General features: G+C 39.0%; 1 protein-coding gene across 1 annotated transcript; it reads right to left on the bottom strand.

Moving 5' to 3' along the window:
• Positions 1-975: 975 nt before the first annotated feature.
• Positions 976-16729, bottom strand: LOC127504266 (5-hydroxytryptamine receptor 2A). The gene is made up of 4 exons (XM_051878825.1): positions 16650-16729; positions 9614-10033; positions 7412-7612; positions 976-4336 (listed from the first exon to the last, which is right to left on the bottom strand). The coding sequence occupies exons 2-4, from the start codon at positions 9891-9893 to the stop codon at positions 3696-3698; spliced, it is 1122 nt and encodes a 373-aa protein (XP_051734785.1). The 5' UTR covers positions 9894-10033; positions 16650-16729; the 3' UTR covers positions 976-3695.
• Between the last annotated feature and the right edge of the window lie 226 nt (positions 16730-16955).

Below are 16955 nucleotides of genomic sequence, written 5' to 3'. Positions count from 1 at the left end.
TGCAGCGGCGATTCCACTGCGCATGTGCGGGCGTGACCACCACCCTGACTGATATGTGTGTATATGGGGAAACACTGAGACGTAATGGATCAAAACATGCGAATCAGATTTATTGAGGTGAAACCGTAAGAGTATACAGTATTACGCGAGCTTAATTAATCCTAGTATTTAACTCTCAATGTTTAGGAGCTGTTCTTTATTTTATGCTATAGCCTACCCAGTTCATCAAAGTCTTCCTCTTTAACTGTTTGTATGGTTTGGGACAACGAGGATCCTCTTGTGGCCACCGTGGGAAAACTTTGAGAGGGAGAGAGCTATTGTAGCATTGAATAGGTTTTAACCCATGTTTCCTGAATAAATTACAACATGACACTAAAACAAGCAGAAATGTTAATGAGAGAGAGAGAGAGAGAGCGTTTCTTCTATTTATATGAAATTTATATACAAATTTCAATCACTCACTTCAATCTACAGTATTTCATTTCATTCATTTGTCACACTGGGTTAGGGTTAGGTTACTAAACTAAAACAACAACAACAAAAAATATCCACAAAATAAGAAAGACACAAATACATTAATTGTAGACTCTTTCTTTTTATCATTTATTTCAAATACAAACAGCTCCAATCAAGAAGACAAAAACAGTCCGGGCATCAGGAGTGTCAGTTGAAATGTAGTGTTTAAATTATTATTATTATTATTTTGTATTATTAGCTTCATTATTGTAGTAACCCATTACCATTGATTCAGAAATCAAATGAATGTCACCACTTGGTGGCGCTCTCCCACTAAAAATTCGCTTTAATGCACAGACTTTCACTGAAACGAGCCTAACACAAACATGCCTGATATCAACTGATGAAAGAGTCCACAGGAATATCTGTGCAGTTAAAACAGGTTGTGCAATATGGCTAGGAAAAAAACACTGCAACGAGTGATCTACTTTAAAGTCCGCATGAAATCAAAATGGACAGTTCTTGTTTTTTTTGTTTTTTTTTGTGGAATATTGCAGTATTTATTATAGAACCATCATTTAAAAAAATCATGGTGGTCTCGTAATCTTTAATTAAAATACCTTCCCGTCCATGATTTTGAGGTGACATCTCTGATGAAGTGTTTACTGGCGCGAGGGGCGGGGCCACCTGTCACTCACATGAGATCCACCAATAAGCAAACCACAACCATCCAGTCATCCAATCAATTCCCCAAAATCAAGCCCCGTTTTTTCTTGTTCCAGAAGCCATTTCATTCGGCTATACATCACAATAGGGAAGAAAATGCTATCGCAACTTCCGCTTTATGTCGACTTTAAACATTAGGAAATGCAGTTAGTGTTCCCTTTGTGGATATACTGCAATAATTATTAGAGGTTCAAGTGCATAGCGCTGAAACCCTGTTGTAATTTAAAATTTTTCAAGGATCAGCATTCTCCCCTAAAAGTGATCGGGCAGACCAAACTGTAAGACACCGTCACCAAGGCTCGCCCCGATCGGCACGATTTTGGCTCGATTGGAACCAAACCAGTGCAGGGGATTCTCCAAGTAGGGCCCGCTCCCACATCCAAGTGTGACGCACTTCACCAGAAATCCTGCCCTGCAGGTAATTTCTTTGGTTACAGTGACGTGTAGGTTTAGGATCAGTGTTTGGTGTAGGCAATCAGTACTGTGATTGACATGACCAATAAAATCTTAAAAATTGGCTGCATGGGCCTGGCTTCTGACGTCACACTTGGATGTGGGAAGGGTTGGATGTCCACCGCAGGCTGCAGTGAGACGCTTCTCAGATTTTCCGGAGTCTGATTGTCAATAATTATCAAAAAAAAGTTGAAATTTCAATTCACGGTCCCTAAGCACTGCCAAAACGTTCAAAGTGGGTGGAGCCACTTTTACTAAAAAGGTTATACCTTGTGAATGGAATGAGATTTTTTTTATTTATGGGCTTTTTGTGCCTTTATTCGGAGAAGACAGTAGAGAGCAGACAGGAAAGCATTGGGCGGAGAGAGGGGGTGGGATCGGCAAAGGACCTCGAGACGGGAATTGAACTCGGGTTGCCGTGAACGCATTTGTGCCATACGTCGACACACTAACCACTAGGCTATCGGTGCTGACGGCGAGATATTTTTACCAAACTCAGCACACCTATCTAAGAGCTCATTCTGCGTGAAAAGGATGTGGCAACTGGCCACTTGGTGGTGCTATAACATAAAAAAACATGAAAACGGCTTTAACTACTTCACCGTTAGTCCGACTTGAAAATTGGCATGCAGTGTCTTTGTCCGAGGTGCCATGATTGTCTATGAGGACATTGACGTATCTCAAAAAACATGGCCGACACCGGCCAATAAAGTTTGAGCAGCTATCAGACAAGGTTAACAGAGGCCGATCAGAACGAAACTAGCTGGGTCTGTTTGACTCACGGCCCTAGAGGCCTGTGAGAATTTAGAAAGAAATCAGCCACCAGGGGGCGCCTTAACGTTTTTCATGTACATAAAGGATCATGTATTGCGCGATTTGTCACACACGCCACAACATTCATACCACATGGTAGAATTCCTCATTCTGAGCAACTTCGCCTCTAGGACGCCTCTGTCCATCAAATCATTCGTTAAATGTTGGAGATTTTTCAAAAACCAACTTTGGCAAACTAGTCCTAGGTTTTTGGCTCAACCTCGATAACTGTTAAAAAGCTTTATAAACCATGAATTTCCTACAGTAAATTGCCTGTATTGGCTGTAAATGGTCTTTTCCATGTATGATCAAGATGGTTACAGGCTTGCTAAATAAAACATAATACCTGTTTACGCATATGCCTAAAGGCATTAAAGCACTTGAACCCCGATAACTGCTGCTTGCAGCTATATTTTTAATTTATTATTGTAATCATAAACACTGGTTTGTAGTGGAAATAGCTTTACTGTTTACTAGTGTTGTAGTACTCGAGATCGGTCTTATGACCATTTTTAGAAAGTCTTGGTCTTGTCTCTGTCTCAGACTAAGAGGACTCTGGATTTTATTAACTGTGGGGATATCACTAAATTGCCGGTGCATTGTCTAATTTATTTGTTAACATCATTAATCTGATGTAAAACGTACTATTTAACTTATTTCTAATGTGATTTCTTTTGTTACTGTTGTGCCGGGTTTGAAATCAATGCAGGATTGTCTCGAAAAAAAAAAAAAAAAGCCCAAAATTAATACAAATTCCCACAAATTCAAGATATGATTGCAAAAACCTACTTGTATGTGATCTTGTTTTTTTATATAATTTAATATAGGATATATTTAAGCAATATCACAAGAGCAAGAGAGCTGTTTTTACGAATATGAGCACGATTGCAAATGTGCTAATTATTTTTTACAAATGTTCAATGAAAAAGAAGTCAATATTAAGTGACTTACATTTTAGACACAATTTTTTGCTATTTCGGCAATGAAAATAGTTCCAAACAAATCCATAGCAGAACTGTGGGAGCAACACTCTGCATTGTTTTGTTACAAAATTAATCAGCTGAACGCACAATAAGGTGGATACTTGTGTTGGAAACATTTGTTATGTCCTGTTACACAAGAAAGAAAAACTGTTCTTATAAAACGATCTATCATGTCATTAAAGGGATAAGAAGTTTAGCAGCCTCATATTAGAAGTACGTAGATAGGTCAAGATGATCAGATGTAACCATTGTGCTGGAACTGTGTCAACGTGTTCTGATGGCCTTGGGCTTTTTCTCCTCATGATATTTACATTGTAGGTAGCGAGCGAAGGCTTGGCGATACGTCTCGTTGAAAAGTGTGTAGATCAGGGGATTCACTCCAGAGGAGACATATCCCACCCAGACAAAGACGTTAATGAGTGTATAGAGATGCTCGTTGCAGTCGTCCCGACAGATAGCGATCAGCACGTTGGTGATGAAGAATGGACACCACATGATCAGGAAGAGGAAGAAGACAATCCCCAAGACTTTGGAGGCTCGTTGCTCATTTTTTATAGCTTGCATCATGCCTCGTTTACCTTGGTCTCGTGGACCCCCGAACAGACGTTTGCTGATTGGAAATGTGGATCTCTTGGAGGAGGAATGACTGCTGAGCAGACTTGTGCTGCTTATCTCAGCGGTAGAATGTTTGGAGTCGCTCTTGCTCTCTTGCGGGAAGGAAGAGCTGTGCTTCTGGAGATCACGTAGAGTGAGGTAATAGCAGACTACCATGATGACCAGAGGACAGAAGAAGGCCACGAATGAGCCAACAAGGACAAAGCGAGGCTCATTCAGGGCGCAGGTGCCATTTACAAACACCTTCTGCTTATCCTGGAAACCCATTATTGGAATGGGCAGTGACAACACTGAAAGAAAAGAAAAAAAGAGTGATGGATCACTTGTTAAAGCTTGTTTTAACCCTACTCATCCCACCGGTTACATTATTTCATTCCAGTTTGCCCCACTGAAAGTAAAAGCTGTCAGAATACTTATACAACTATAATATTTGATTCTGATAATGTGTAAAAGGTCTGTTATTGATTTATAGACAATATTCCTCTGGCTCATACAAAAAAGAGATGCTGGTGGTCCATTAGAGGAGTTGTGCAGAAATACTGAGCTTTGCTAAATACATAATACGGTTGTAATGCTGACTGCAAGAGAGCAAAAAGACACGCGGGCCTGATGCAGCAGTAATCGTTCCTCCTGTCAGTTTCTGTTAGCGCTGTTGCTCTAGGTATAGACGTCAAGCAGAGTCTACAACAACCCCAGGGAGCGCAAGGAAACAGGGTCAGACTGCTTGCCTGACTGCTCACATTATTTCTCATCATACTAAACTAGTAAAGGAATAGCTGCAACATCCAGCAACCCAATCTGGCAATGTATTATGTAGTGGTTTTTGGCACATAAGCAATCATTCATAACCAGGCCCTCTAAAGAGTCACATAGCTACTAAAAAATAATGGCAACTGCTAATGTCTCAGGGTACATTTACACGACACCGATGTACTAAAAATAGAAAAGTTTTCCTTTGTGTTTTTCGCGTATTGACAACAACGTTGTCAAAGTGATTCCCGTTCACACAGATCTGTGAAAATGACTAAAAGCACTGTATTCCACTGCCAGGCCAGCAGTTGGCAATGTCGCAAAGAAACACTACACTCCTATAGACTGAACACATAATACACATGCGTATGTGTAACCCCTCCTATTCGAACTGCCCGCTCTACGCGGGACTCGAATCCCGGTCCGCTGGCATGGGAGTCGGGCGCTCTAATGAGGAGGCTAAAGACCACAGTCTCTAATGTCAGCTGCTAGAGTGCCTCTCGAGATCAGGGGAGTGAGGTTTATCTTTGACCAGCATACGTCTGTTACATATGATGTCACAGTTTTCACAAATTTACTTTTTTTAGTTTACACAGAGAGACGATAATGGTATCGTTTTTAAAAACTTGCACTTCGAAACCCATTTTCAAAAGTTGGATTTTCAGGCTCCCAAAAAGCTGTTGTCAAGTAAACAAACGGCCAAAACGCATAAGAAGCTTTTTAACTAAGGGTGTGGTTTGCAAATCTCACAGTACAGATTGTTAATCGGAGGTTTCCGTTTATAAACCTGTGGGCACAATTCGCTAAAATAAGGGAACGGTTTACAAATCTGTGAGCATGGTTTAAAAATGAGAGTACAGATTACTTAATCATGGGCACAGTTTAGCTGTAAAAATTAAAAGTAGAACTTTACAGCCTGGTTTCACAGACAGGGCATAGATTAAGCCAGGATTAGACCTTAGTTCAAGTAGCTTTTATAAACACGCCTTAGAAAAAAATTACTGGTGTGCATCTTGAGACAAAACTATGTCGCTGACATATTTTAAGGTATGTCAGTGCAAGTTATTTTCAATTAAAACAGCTCAAACATGCATTTTAGTCTGGGACTAGGGTAAGGTAATGTAAGGTGATCTAAGGTAACATCTAAGGTAACATCAAAGCCCTTCCTCCGCCAGTCCCATCCAGCTTGTTGAACTCCCCGGTTCCTCCTCCACTGGTCCCATTAAGGTCTAAGAACTCCCTAGTTCCGTCCAGTTCCCTAGCCCTTTCTCCTCCGGTGGTTCCACCCACCATGCTTTATGCTTTGGTTCCGCCTGGTTCCTTCTCATCCTCCCACTCTGCCGGCTCTTCTCAGACCTCCAGCTCATGGTGCACCCATGGCCTCCAGGCCAGCCAGCCAGTTCCACCTTTGGAACCCAAGAGTTCCGACCCTACGGTTCCACCCTGGCCCTCAGAGCCCATGACTCCACCTCAGCCCTTCGATTCCTCAGCTCCACCATGGTCTGTTATTCATCTGGCTCCACTGGGCTTCCTCGTTCCTCCAGCTCCCCTGTGGTCATCTCCTCCATTGTTTCTTCCTCCATCGGCTCCACCATGGTCTTTTCCTCCACTGGCTCCACTGTCACCATCTCCTCTTTCCTTTCCATCGATCAGGCATAACATTAGGGTTAGGGTTAGTGTTGGCCCCCCTTTTGCTGCCAAAACAGCCTTGACCCATCAAGGCATGGACTCCACTAGACCCCAGAAGGTGTGCTGTGGTTTCTGCACCAAGATGTTAGCAGCAGATTCTTTAAGTCCTGTAAGCTGCGAGATGGGGCCTCCATGGATCGGACTTGTTTGTTCAGCACATCCCACAGATGCTCGATTGGATTGAGATCTGGGGAATTTTGGAGGCCAAGTCAACACCTCAATCTAGTTGTTGTGCTCCTCAAACCATTCCTGAACCATTTTTTGCTTTGTGGCAGGGCGCATTATCCTGCTGAAAGAGGCCACAGCCACCAGGGAATACCGTTTCCATGAAAGGGTCTGCAACAATGCTTAGGTAGGTGGTACGTGTCAAAGTAACATCCACATGGATGGCAGGACCAAAGGTTTCCCAGCAGAACATTGCCCAAAGCATCACACTGCCTCCGCCAGCTTGCCTTTTCCCATAGTGCATCCTGGTGCCATGTGTTCCCCAGGTAAGCGACGCACACGCACCCGGCCATCCACGTGATGTAAAAGAAAACGAGATTCATCAGACCAGGCCACCTTCTTCCATTGCTCCGTGGTCTGGTTCTGATGCTCATGTGTCCACTGATGGTGCTTTCGGCGGTGGACAGGGGTCAGCATGGGCACCCTGACTGGTCTGCAGCTATGCAGCTCCATACGCAACAAACTGTGATGCACTGTGTATTCTGACACCTTTCTATCAGCATTAACTTCTTGAGCAATTTGAGCTATGGGCCAGCCTTCGCTCCCCATGTGCATCCCTGTCGCCGTTTCAAGAATAAGGCCTTATTCTTGTTTTATTTTAACCCTGATGAAGGCCTGTGTGCTGAAATGTGTTTATGTTTCTGTTTCCTGTATAAATCATTATTTTTTGTAACTCTGAACACAGGATGCTTCATTCTCACCTATAGAAATGGTCCAAACAGAGATTATTTTGATCATGGCCTTGCAAAGTGAGTTGCTGCGGCTGTATTTGATTGGGTTACGGATGCCGATATAGCGGTCCAGAGAAATGGCACATAGGTGCATGATGGAGGCTGTGGAGAAGAGCACATCAAGGAAGAGCCACATGGGACACAGCAGTTCAGGGAGAGGCCAGGTGTGATCTGGAAACAGACAACAAGAGGACTAAGTTTCAGAGGCACAGGCACAGGTTGGTAGTGAGAAAAGCTGAGTATATAATCCTAGTATTTTCAGCTTGCACTGTTTTTACATTTTAAGGCAAGACACTACAAGTAAATAAAACTACTAATAGGTATCACCATACTTTCCCCAGTTGATTAATCACAGTACGTTAAGAAACTTGTTTTTGTATTACAAGTTTTCTGAAATGTTTAAATATGCAAATGTTGCATTATCTAATAAAATATGCACTCATTTGCATACATTTCTGGAACAGAAATCGGAAGATTTGATAAAGCCAGGTTCAAAACTCATTTCCTTTTTTTGTTCACATATTACAGTTGAAGGTTAAAAGTTTTACAGAGAAGATTTTGGATTTCTCTTTTTATCACTCCATAAATTAGAAAATATATACTTTTTCTTTCAACAACCAGAAAAAAATTCATTTTCAGCATGTTATATCAATCAGGTGAAAGATATATGAACAAACCCCTCTGTGAAAACAATGGTTTTGCCTGTAACTTAACATTAACATTAGTAACTTAACATTACTTATGTTGTTCCACAAACAATATATACTGATATTAATCTCACAAAGACATGTCTAGGCTATATTTCACCACAAAAAAAAAAAAAAAATTATTGGTAACACTTTACAATACAGTTTCATTTATTAACATTTGATTAGTTAACATGAAATAATAATGAAAAATACTTCTTAGGTCTTCTTAGTTAATAACTCCAATATTTAGTAATACATAATTAAAATCAAAAGCTGTATCTGTTAATATTATTTAATGAACACTTGTATTTTTATGACCTGATGTTAACAAATTAATAAATACTGTAACAAATGTATTGCTCATTGTTAATGTTAGTTAATGCATTAAAGGCACACTATGTAGATTTTCGCCACTAGAGGTCGCTTATTCAAAACAAAGGCGTAGCATGATGACGCCTTGATTTCGCGGAATAATGGGAGATGTCGTCTTCACCTCACAGCCGGTGGAAAAGAATTGGTATGGGACTCGGGCAGAAATCATGTTCATGGATGAGATTATTAACGTTACTGTAGTATGAAACAGAGCAGGACCGAGTGATACTGGAGCTGAGCGAAGCCGCTGGAGTGATTGCTAATGAGAGACAAGTGCGACACACGGCTCGAGAGCAGTGGAGCTTTTATTATGATGCCACTTCCGCTTCTTCTGGTCAAGTGTATGTGAGGTAACGCAGCGCAGTTTATCATATGCGATGCATTTGTGTGTGGAAAGTTGTTATAATGCTACTCTGCGTTCGCTCGGGGGCTACTATGAGACACACTGCAGTAAACTAGATCGATATTAGGCATGGTAAAACATGGTACTCGCAGTAAATCAAGAAAACGAGATTTAAACAACAAGACTGTGTTGAGCTGTATAACATGATTAGTTCTCTGTCGATGAATGTATCTAAACAGTTGCTCACCTGTCTAATAAAACATAATATATCAAAGCGTCTTTGGTGTTTCCATGGTTTCTACAAATTAAAAGCGGAAATCGAGGGTAACGCGGGTATGATGTCATTGATAGGTGACACACGGACACGATCCGTTCTCTGGATTTAAACATTCTTGGAAACATTTGGGATAATGTAAGTACACAAGTCAACAAAATATAACATTGTTCTAGTGATTCTTGGATATTTCAATTAAAAAATGTTACATATTGTGTGTTTAACTAACGTTAATAAATAGGATCTTATTGTGAAGTATTACCAATATACATTTTGCATAAAGTCAATGAAGCCCATTCAATGGAAAATTGCTTTTTTTCATGACATCAAAGAACAAACAAAAAATTATTTTTAGAGAGCTTTTGTAAGACTCATCCATTTAGCCTTTCAGTTTCATGTGTGGTTTGCTTTTGTGTACATGCTTTAAAAACATTTTCAGACAATATATGGGCAGTTGTTGTTTAAAAAAAGAAAGAAAAAAGCTTAGTACTTACCGTAAAGAATACTAATTAGTGAGGCTGGCATAACTAGGAATCCCACCAGCATGTCTGCCACAGCCAGTGAACACAGGAAGTAGTTGGTGGCATTGTGCAGCTTGCTTTCGATGGACACTGCCATAATTACCAGTATATTTCCCGCAACAGTAAAAAATATAATCGCCAGAATAAACAGAGCTGCCCAGTTCTTCACCATAGGTGGTTTGCCATCTGATTCTGAGAGGTTTTTGATGTCCAAAGAGACATTCCATGGAAGAGTAGCATTCAATAAGGCCATTGTGAAAAAAGTAAAATTGAAGTTTGACAGGGCTCTCAGAAACTGTCAGTGTTGATTCTGTTTATGTAAGATCAGTCTCGGGTTTCAGCTGACTTCATGCTGTCTTCAACTGCTTACTCTTGTGGTTGTGCGTCATATACCTAAACAGACAGTAATACTGTTTAGATGAAGAGATAGATATTGTGGTTTTAAGCTGCTTTGAAACAAAGTGTATTGTGAAAGGTGCTATATAAATACATTTGATAGATAGATAGGTTGATTTATGTCATTCCTGTGAAGAGGGTGGCTGGTTGTGCACAACCTATTCTTTTGAAACCATTATTAACAAATATTGACACATGTAAATGTCTGTTTAAACAGAGTGAAATGTCTTTCCTAAATTCTTGCAGGAAAAAAGATCAAACATTAAACTCTGTAAGTGTTGTGAGTTGAATAGTTCAGCGCTAACTTCTACTGTACATTTATCTGATAGCAGATATTTTGATGATATTATCTAGAAGATATTGTCATACTTGTGCAATCCAGATACAGGAAGACTAGTCTAAATAAACTTTGAAGCAGTTCTTTTCGTGTGAACAGCTGAGGGGTTATGGCTCAAATATCTATTACTTTGTTGAGGCTTGCCAAACTAAACTAATGCCAACATAGACAGGTTTGACACCATTTGATGTAAAATGAAAAAACAAAAATGGATCCTAAAGCAAAACCAGTTAAGAATCATTCATCTGTCTGAATTGCCCACGAATCCAAAGAACCTTTAAACCCTAATAAGTTGGCAGAACTAATATACTAATATACTAGTCAACAAACTTAAAGATTAAGTTAGTAAAACTTTTTATTTAGTTCTACACCAACATGTTATATATTGACTAAACTAACTCAGTTTGGTTGCATAAACGTCATATCAATTTGAATTTTTACTGTTAGGTGCTAGCAAGCATTAGAAGTTCTACAGCCCATCCTGGTCATAATCACAGGCTCCACTTTTCACCACAATGGACTCCCTTATCCTTCTGGCTCCACCTTGATTCACCGTCGCTCTGGCTTCACCTTGGACTTCCGGGTCTCTGGCTTCCCTCTGGTTCCACCATTGTCCTCACTCCCACCGGTCTGCCTTCCAGGCCTACAGTGTCACCCCGGGTCTTTGTCTCCTCAGCTCCGTCTGGGTCTCTCACCCTTCCCAGCTCCACCTCAGTCTGTCGGGCTCTTGGCTCCTCCCTCCATCGGTTCCGCTGTGGGAACTTCGTCCCAATGGCTCTGATCTGGGTCACTCCTTGGCTCCTCCTTTTGTCATCTCCTTTAGATTTAGCCCCCCTAAATTTCCACCCAGCCCCCCTAAAAATTTGCGATTAACTCGCGATTAAACTGTACACTAATTTGTGATGGCCTCAGTCCCCTTTATTACTCTTATGAAACCGGCGACAGGCTTTGCCTCCGCCCCGTATTTTAGTCTGCGTTATTGAGCGTGTTTTGTTTTTTCAATCTGTGGCAGCGTAGCACCAGCGTCAGAAGCAGAGGACATATATAACAGCCCTGACCCGTCGAGGCATGGACTCCACTCGACCCCTGAAGGTGTGCTGTGGTATCTGGCACCAAGATTTTAGCAGCAGATCCTTTAAGTCCTTTAAGTTCTGAGATGGGGCCTCCATGGATCGTACTTGTTTGTTCAGCACATCCCACAGATGCTTGATTGGATTGAGATCTGGGGAATTTGGAGGCCAAGCCAACGCCTCAAACTTGTGTTGTGCTCCTCAAACCATTCCTGAACCATTTTTGCTCCAGAAGGAGGCACGATGCATTAAGAGTCAGTAAGTTTTGAACAGGATAAAGATGTCCAAATTTTTCTTATTTTGTTTAAATATCAATTTTCTTCCTCTAGAACTGCCCTTTGGAAGCAACAGAAGATACCTACATGTTTCCCGGAGACAAATTAAGTACAATCTACCTTGATCTTCAAATTCAAAATGTTTTCACCCCCCGGCTCTTAATGCATCGTGTTTCCTTCTGGAGCATCAGTGAATGTTTGAACCTTTTTTAATAGTTGTGTTTGAGTCCCTCAGTTGTCCTCAGTGTGAAAAGACGGATCTCAAAATCATACAGTCACTGCTGGAAAGGGTTCAAATATGCAAAAGATGCTGGAAATCTGAAGAATCTGCAGGACCTGGAGGATTTTTCTGAAGAACAGAGCTCAGTTTAACTGCTCAGAACAAACAAGAGACTCATGAACAACCATCACACAACAAAAAAACAGTCGTAGATCATCCAGGTAACCACACACAGTATTAAGAATCAGTGGTTCACAAACCTTTGAACTGGGTCATTTTAATAAATTCAGCTATTTTTTTGTCTTATGGATTATATGTAAACATCTTTTATGTAAAATATCTTAATCAGGACAGTACTAAATAAAAAATAACATGCATTTTGTATTATCTCTTTTATTTTGTTACATTTTTTTACATTTTCACAGATTCTGCAAGGGTTTCACAAACTTTCAAGTGGCACTGTATATATATTTATCCTTTTCACCCCTGGTGAGTTAGTTGTATCTCTGCATTAAAACTGCTTATAAGAGTGAATGACAGAGATGTGGATGTTCATGTGGAGTTATTTTGTTCTACTAAATAATGACCCAGCAGCTGATTGTGACATTCATTTATTAGCATTAGAATAAAGGCATTTGTGTTTTTTGATGCAACTTTGAATTATAGATTCAGGTGGTGTTATTTTTTTCAATAAATAGAAAACAAAAAAGGAATGATTCAATACGGCACAGATTAAACGTATTGTCAAGTAATATAAGGTTTGTCTATATTCTTAATGAATATTAATGAATATTAGCTGGTTATTTAAAATGATTTGAAATAAAATCAATATTCAGGGATTGACTTGATAGGAAGTATACCCTATCCTAGTATTCAAACAATTTATTTTATTATTATTATTTTTTATATCGTACCCTCCTTTTCTCTTTTGTGTTTTCTATGAAAGAAATTAGAGCAGGTAATGACGGTACTTTCATTTTGGGTTTTTTCACACTTGGATGAGGAATGTAAACAGACGTGACTTGACTTGATTTGCATTGCTCACAGTAATTTGCATTTTATCAACAAGAAACTGATGTTTTTACTTGTAGTCAAATATATTTCTTGAGCAGCTTTTTTTTTCTTTTTCTTTTTTTTTTTTTTGCCTGAGGCAAAATATGACTGAGCGGTGGCAAAATTCCATGCTTACAAGAAATAAGGATGAGATACAGCAATTAATTGGATTTAAAAAGGAAAATGATTCATTTTCAAAGCTGCGAAAAAAAGGAGGGGTTACAACACAAATGTATCATGGTTTCCACAAAGATATAAGCAGAACTTTTTTTTAAAAAGCAACTTTTTAACATTGCTAATAATAAGAAATGTTTCATAATGAATGACAGTAAGCAAATATTTCACTATATATTGTCACACCTGTTTTTGCAAATTTTACTAAGCTGTTATGCTGCCGGCATTTCAGCATTCTGCCACTAGGGCAAGAAACTAGTTCAGCAGTGTGTCAGTTCAGTAAACACAAATGCAAAGCAGCACTTCTGAACATCACTCTCAAGGAAAGTTCATTAAACAAATATTTGAAAACAAATACCTTTGAGTTAAACTCATGATATTTGCTAGCCAAACGTGAAGGAGGAAGAATGTTTTATGAATTTATGAGCTGACATGCATAGGGGAATTTTTTGTTTTAATAGATTGGGTTTGTCACTTTTTAGCAGGAAAAAGTACATGTGAATTCTTTGAAAATGCATTGATTACACATGAAATATGGTCTGATCTTCATCTAAGTCACAGTTATAGACAAACACAATCTGACTTAACCAATAACACAGAAAATATCCCAGGTGAAAAAAAGTACTATCTCTGTATTTAAAAAATGTATTTAGTTACCACTTATAGTAGGCTTAAACCCATAGTGTACTACAAATCGTAACTAAGTAAATTTTTTTAGTACAGGAGATTGTATATTAAAAGCACATTTTAGTTCATATTTCATGGTGTCTCAAAATAGCACAGTTGAGTACACTTAGATGTTCTTAAGATTATCTTAAGTACTACTAAAGAAGAATTTTTGGTATATTAAGTATAAAATTAGTGCGCGAAAATAGAGCACTTTAAGCACATTATAGAAGTGTACTTTTTTTTCAGCTGGGATGATCAGTAAGTAAATGGTGTCAGTAAGGGCTGGGAAAAAGTGAGTAAAACTCTGTGTCATGACTCAATGAAGGAGATGAGATTGGAAGTGTGGGTTGCACAGGTGCCCTGGCCTTTAAATAAAGGCACACAAAGCCTGGTTGCTAACAAATCTGTTCTTCTTAAGAAAGATTGGTTGGCTCTATCCCTTTCAAAGGATTTTAAAATTGCATTAGAGAGATGCAAACTGCTGGAAAAGTCTACAAAAGTATAAGAGAACCCGTCTACAAATGTAGGAAACTCTGGACTGTTGCTACTCAATCTTCTGGAAAAAATTTCCATGGACAGTTGAGACAAAAGTTGAAAGTTTTTAGAAAAATGTACAATTTTGTTTAGAGGAAAAGGGCACTGCACACAAACACCAAAAAACCTCATGTCAACTGAAGCATGGTTTACAATCAATGAAGGGAGAGTTAACTGAAAAGTGTATCAAGAGCAGTTCATGACTTCAAGCTTTAGAAAGGCTGGGTGATGAAGACAATGACCCAAAGCACACAAGGAAATAAACTAAAGAATGGCTGCAAATGGAAGAAAATATGTGTCCTTGCCTTAAAAAAAAAAAAGTAAATTCTGTCATCATTTACTCACCCTCATGTCGTTCCAAACCGTAAGACTTTCGTTCTTCTTCAGAACACAAATGAAGATATTTTTGATCAAATCTGAGAGATTTCTGTCCCTCCATTGACAGCCTACGCAACTACCACTTTCAAGCCCCAAAGGTAGTAAAGACATCATTAAAGTACTTCATGTGACTCCAGTGATTTAACCTCATTTTTATGAAGCGACATGAGTGCTTTGTTTGTGCCAAAAAAAAAAAAAAAAAAAACATAACTCACTTTATTTACACAATATTAATCTCCAATGTGCGTTCACACAACAACGTCTGCTCTCACGTCAATACAACATAGATGCGTCACAGTGCTCTTGTGAATGTGCGCTGGAGAATAAAGGGTTAGTTCACCCAAAAATTACATTCCTGTCATTAATTACTTTGCGAATCTTTTGTTTCGAATCAGTGGTTCGGAGTGTGTATCAAACTGCCAATGTCACACGCCCCAGTGGTGAACCATTGAAATTTCGAAACACTTATAATGTAACGAAGCCTCGTTTACTGAAATCACGTGACTTTGGCAGTTTGATACATGCTCCGAACCACTGATTCGAAACAAAAGATTTGTAAAGCTTCGAAACTTCATGAAGCAGTGTTTTGAAATCACCCATCACTAGATATTGTTGAATAAAGTTGTTATTTTGTTTTTTTGTCGCACAAAAAGTATTCTCGTCGCTTTATAACTTTAAGGTTGAACCACTGTAGTCACATGAACTGTTTTAAATAAGTCTTTAGTAGCTTTCTGGGCACTGAAAGTGTTAATTAACTTGCTGGCAATGGAGGCCTCACTGAGTCATCGGATTTTATCAAAAATATCTTAATTTGTGTTCTGAAGATGAACGAAGGTCTTACAGGTGTGGAACGACATGAGGGTGAGTAATTAATGACAGAATTTTCATTTTTGGGTGAACTAACCCTTTAATATTTTGTAAATAAAGTGGTAAATTATCACTTCAATAAAATTGAGGCTTAAACTAACTCTTTAAGCCAATTGAGATGATGTGGCATAACCTAAAGAAGACTGTGATATGATTACAACCCAGAAATACTGATAAACTGCAACAAGTTTGTGTGAAGGGAATGGTCCAAAATTGGTCAAAAGCCTTATATCCAGCGGTGGAGGTTTTGCCGCTGAAGGAAGATCTACGAGTTACTAAATTCAACGTTACACTTACTTTCTCCACCTAGCACTGTCAATGACCAATGATTCAATAAAGATGTGAAAAGTACAATTGTTTATGTGTGTTATTAGTTCATTAGTTTTTAGTATTTTAGTATTTAGTCTGACCCGCTTTAGATTAAGTGTCATTTATGTAGGCTACTAACATTTAAATTAATCATTTGATACAATGCACTTATTGACATGTTTTTACATTGTGCTTATATTAAAAAAAAAAAACATTAATTTCTGTAATCTATAATTACACTGTTGACCTTCTCTTACCGCTTAACCCACCCTTAAACCTACCCATACCACCTAACCTTACCCGTATCCACCTCAATAGCAGCACAAGTGTTTCACAATACTTCATCAACACAATAAGTTTATTGTACCTAACAATTATTATTTTGATCACCTAATTTAAAGTGTAGTCAGATCGCGTTTTCTGTAACTGTTATTTAGATGAAGATCAGACCACATTTTATAATCAATGCAGATATTTTCAAAATGTTCACAAACTATTTTGCCCCTTTACAGTATATTGTGTTTAATCTTGTGCTATAGAGCACCTTATTCTTTTACACGTGTTGCAATCTTTACCTTATGAGCTCAGGAAAATCTTATGCCGTTCATTTAACCTTAATAACTGACGTACGCTTGTGTCCCTCCAGCCCATGTCTCTCCTATTTTATAAATCATTCTTAAGACTCCCTCCATACTTCTAATTCATCTTAATTCAACAAATATCTTACCCTTAAACTGCTGCCCTGTGCTCATAATGTGTCTTTGCCTCTCGCGTTGTCCCAGTGAGGTTCGCGCGAGTGCGCTTCTCTCCGCGGGCACCAGCACGTCTCATTTATAAGCGCTGGAAAATAGGTGTTGCCGAACGAGGGCTGGCATTACATTACAAATATGCTGTTTCAGTTTCACCACGTACAATTACACGAGTGTTAGTGTGCTATTAAGTAATATAGATACGTGTATCATAATCAATCATACACTGTAAAAAATATTCCGTAGTTTTTACAAAATAATTTTGGCAGCTGTGGTTGCCAGAA

Source organism: Ctenopharyngodon idella, chromosome 21 (assembly GCF_019924925.1).
Source record: "Ctenopharyngodon idella isolate HZGC_01 chromosome 21, HZGC01, whole genome shotgun sequence".
Lineage (NCBI taxonomy): Eukaryota > Metazoa > Chordata > Actinopteri > Cypriniformes > Xenocyprididae > Ctenopharyngodon > Ctenopharyngodon idella.
This window is presented reverse-complemented; position numbering and strand designations above follow the sequence as displayed.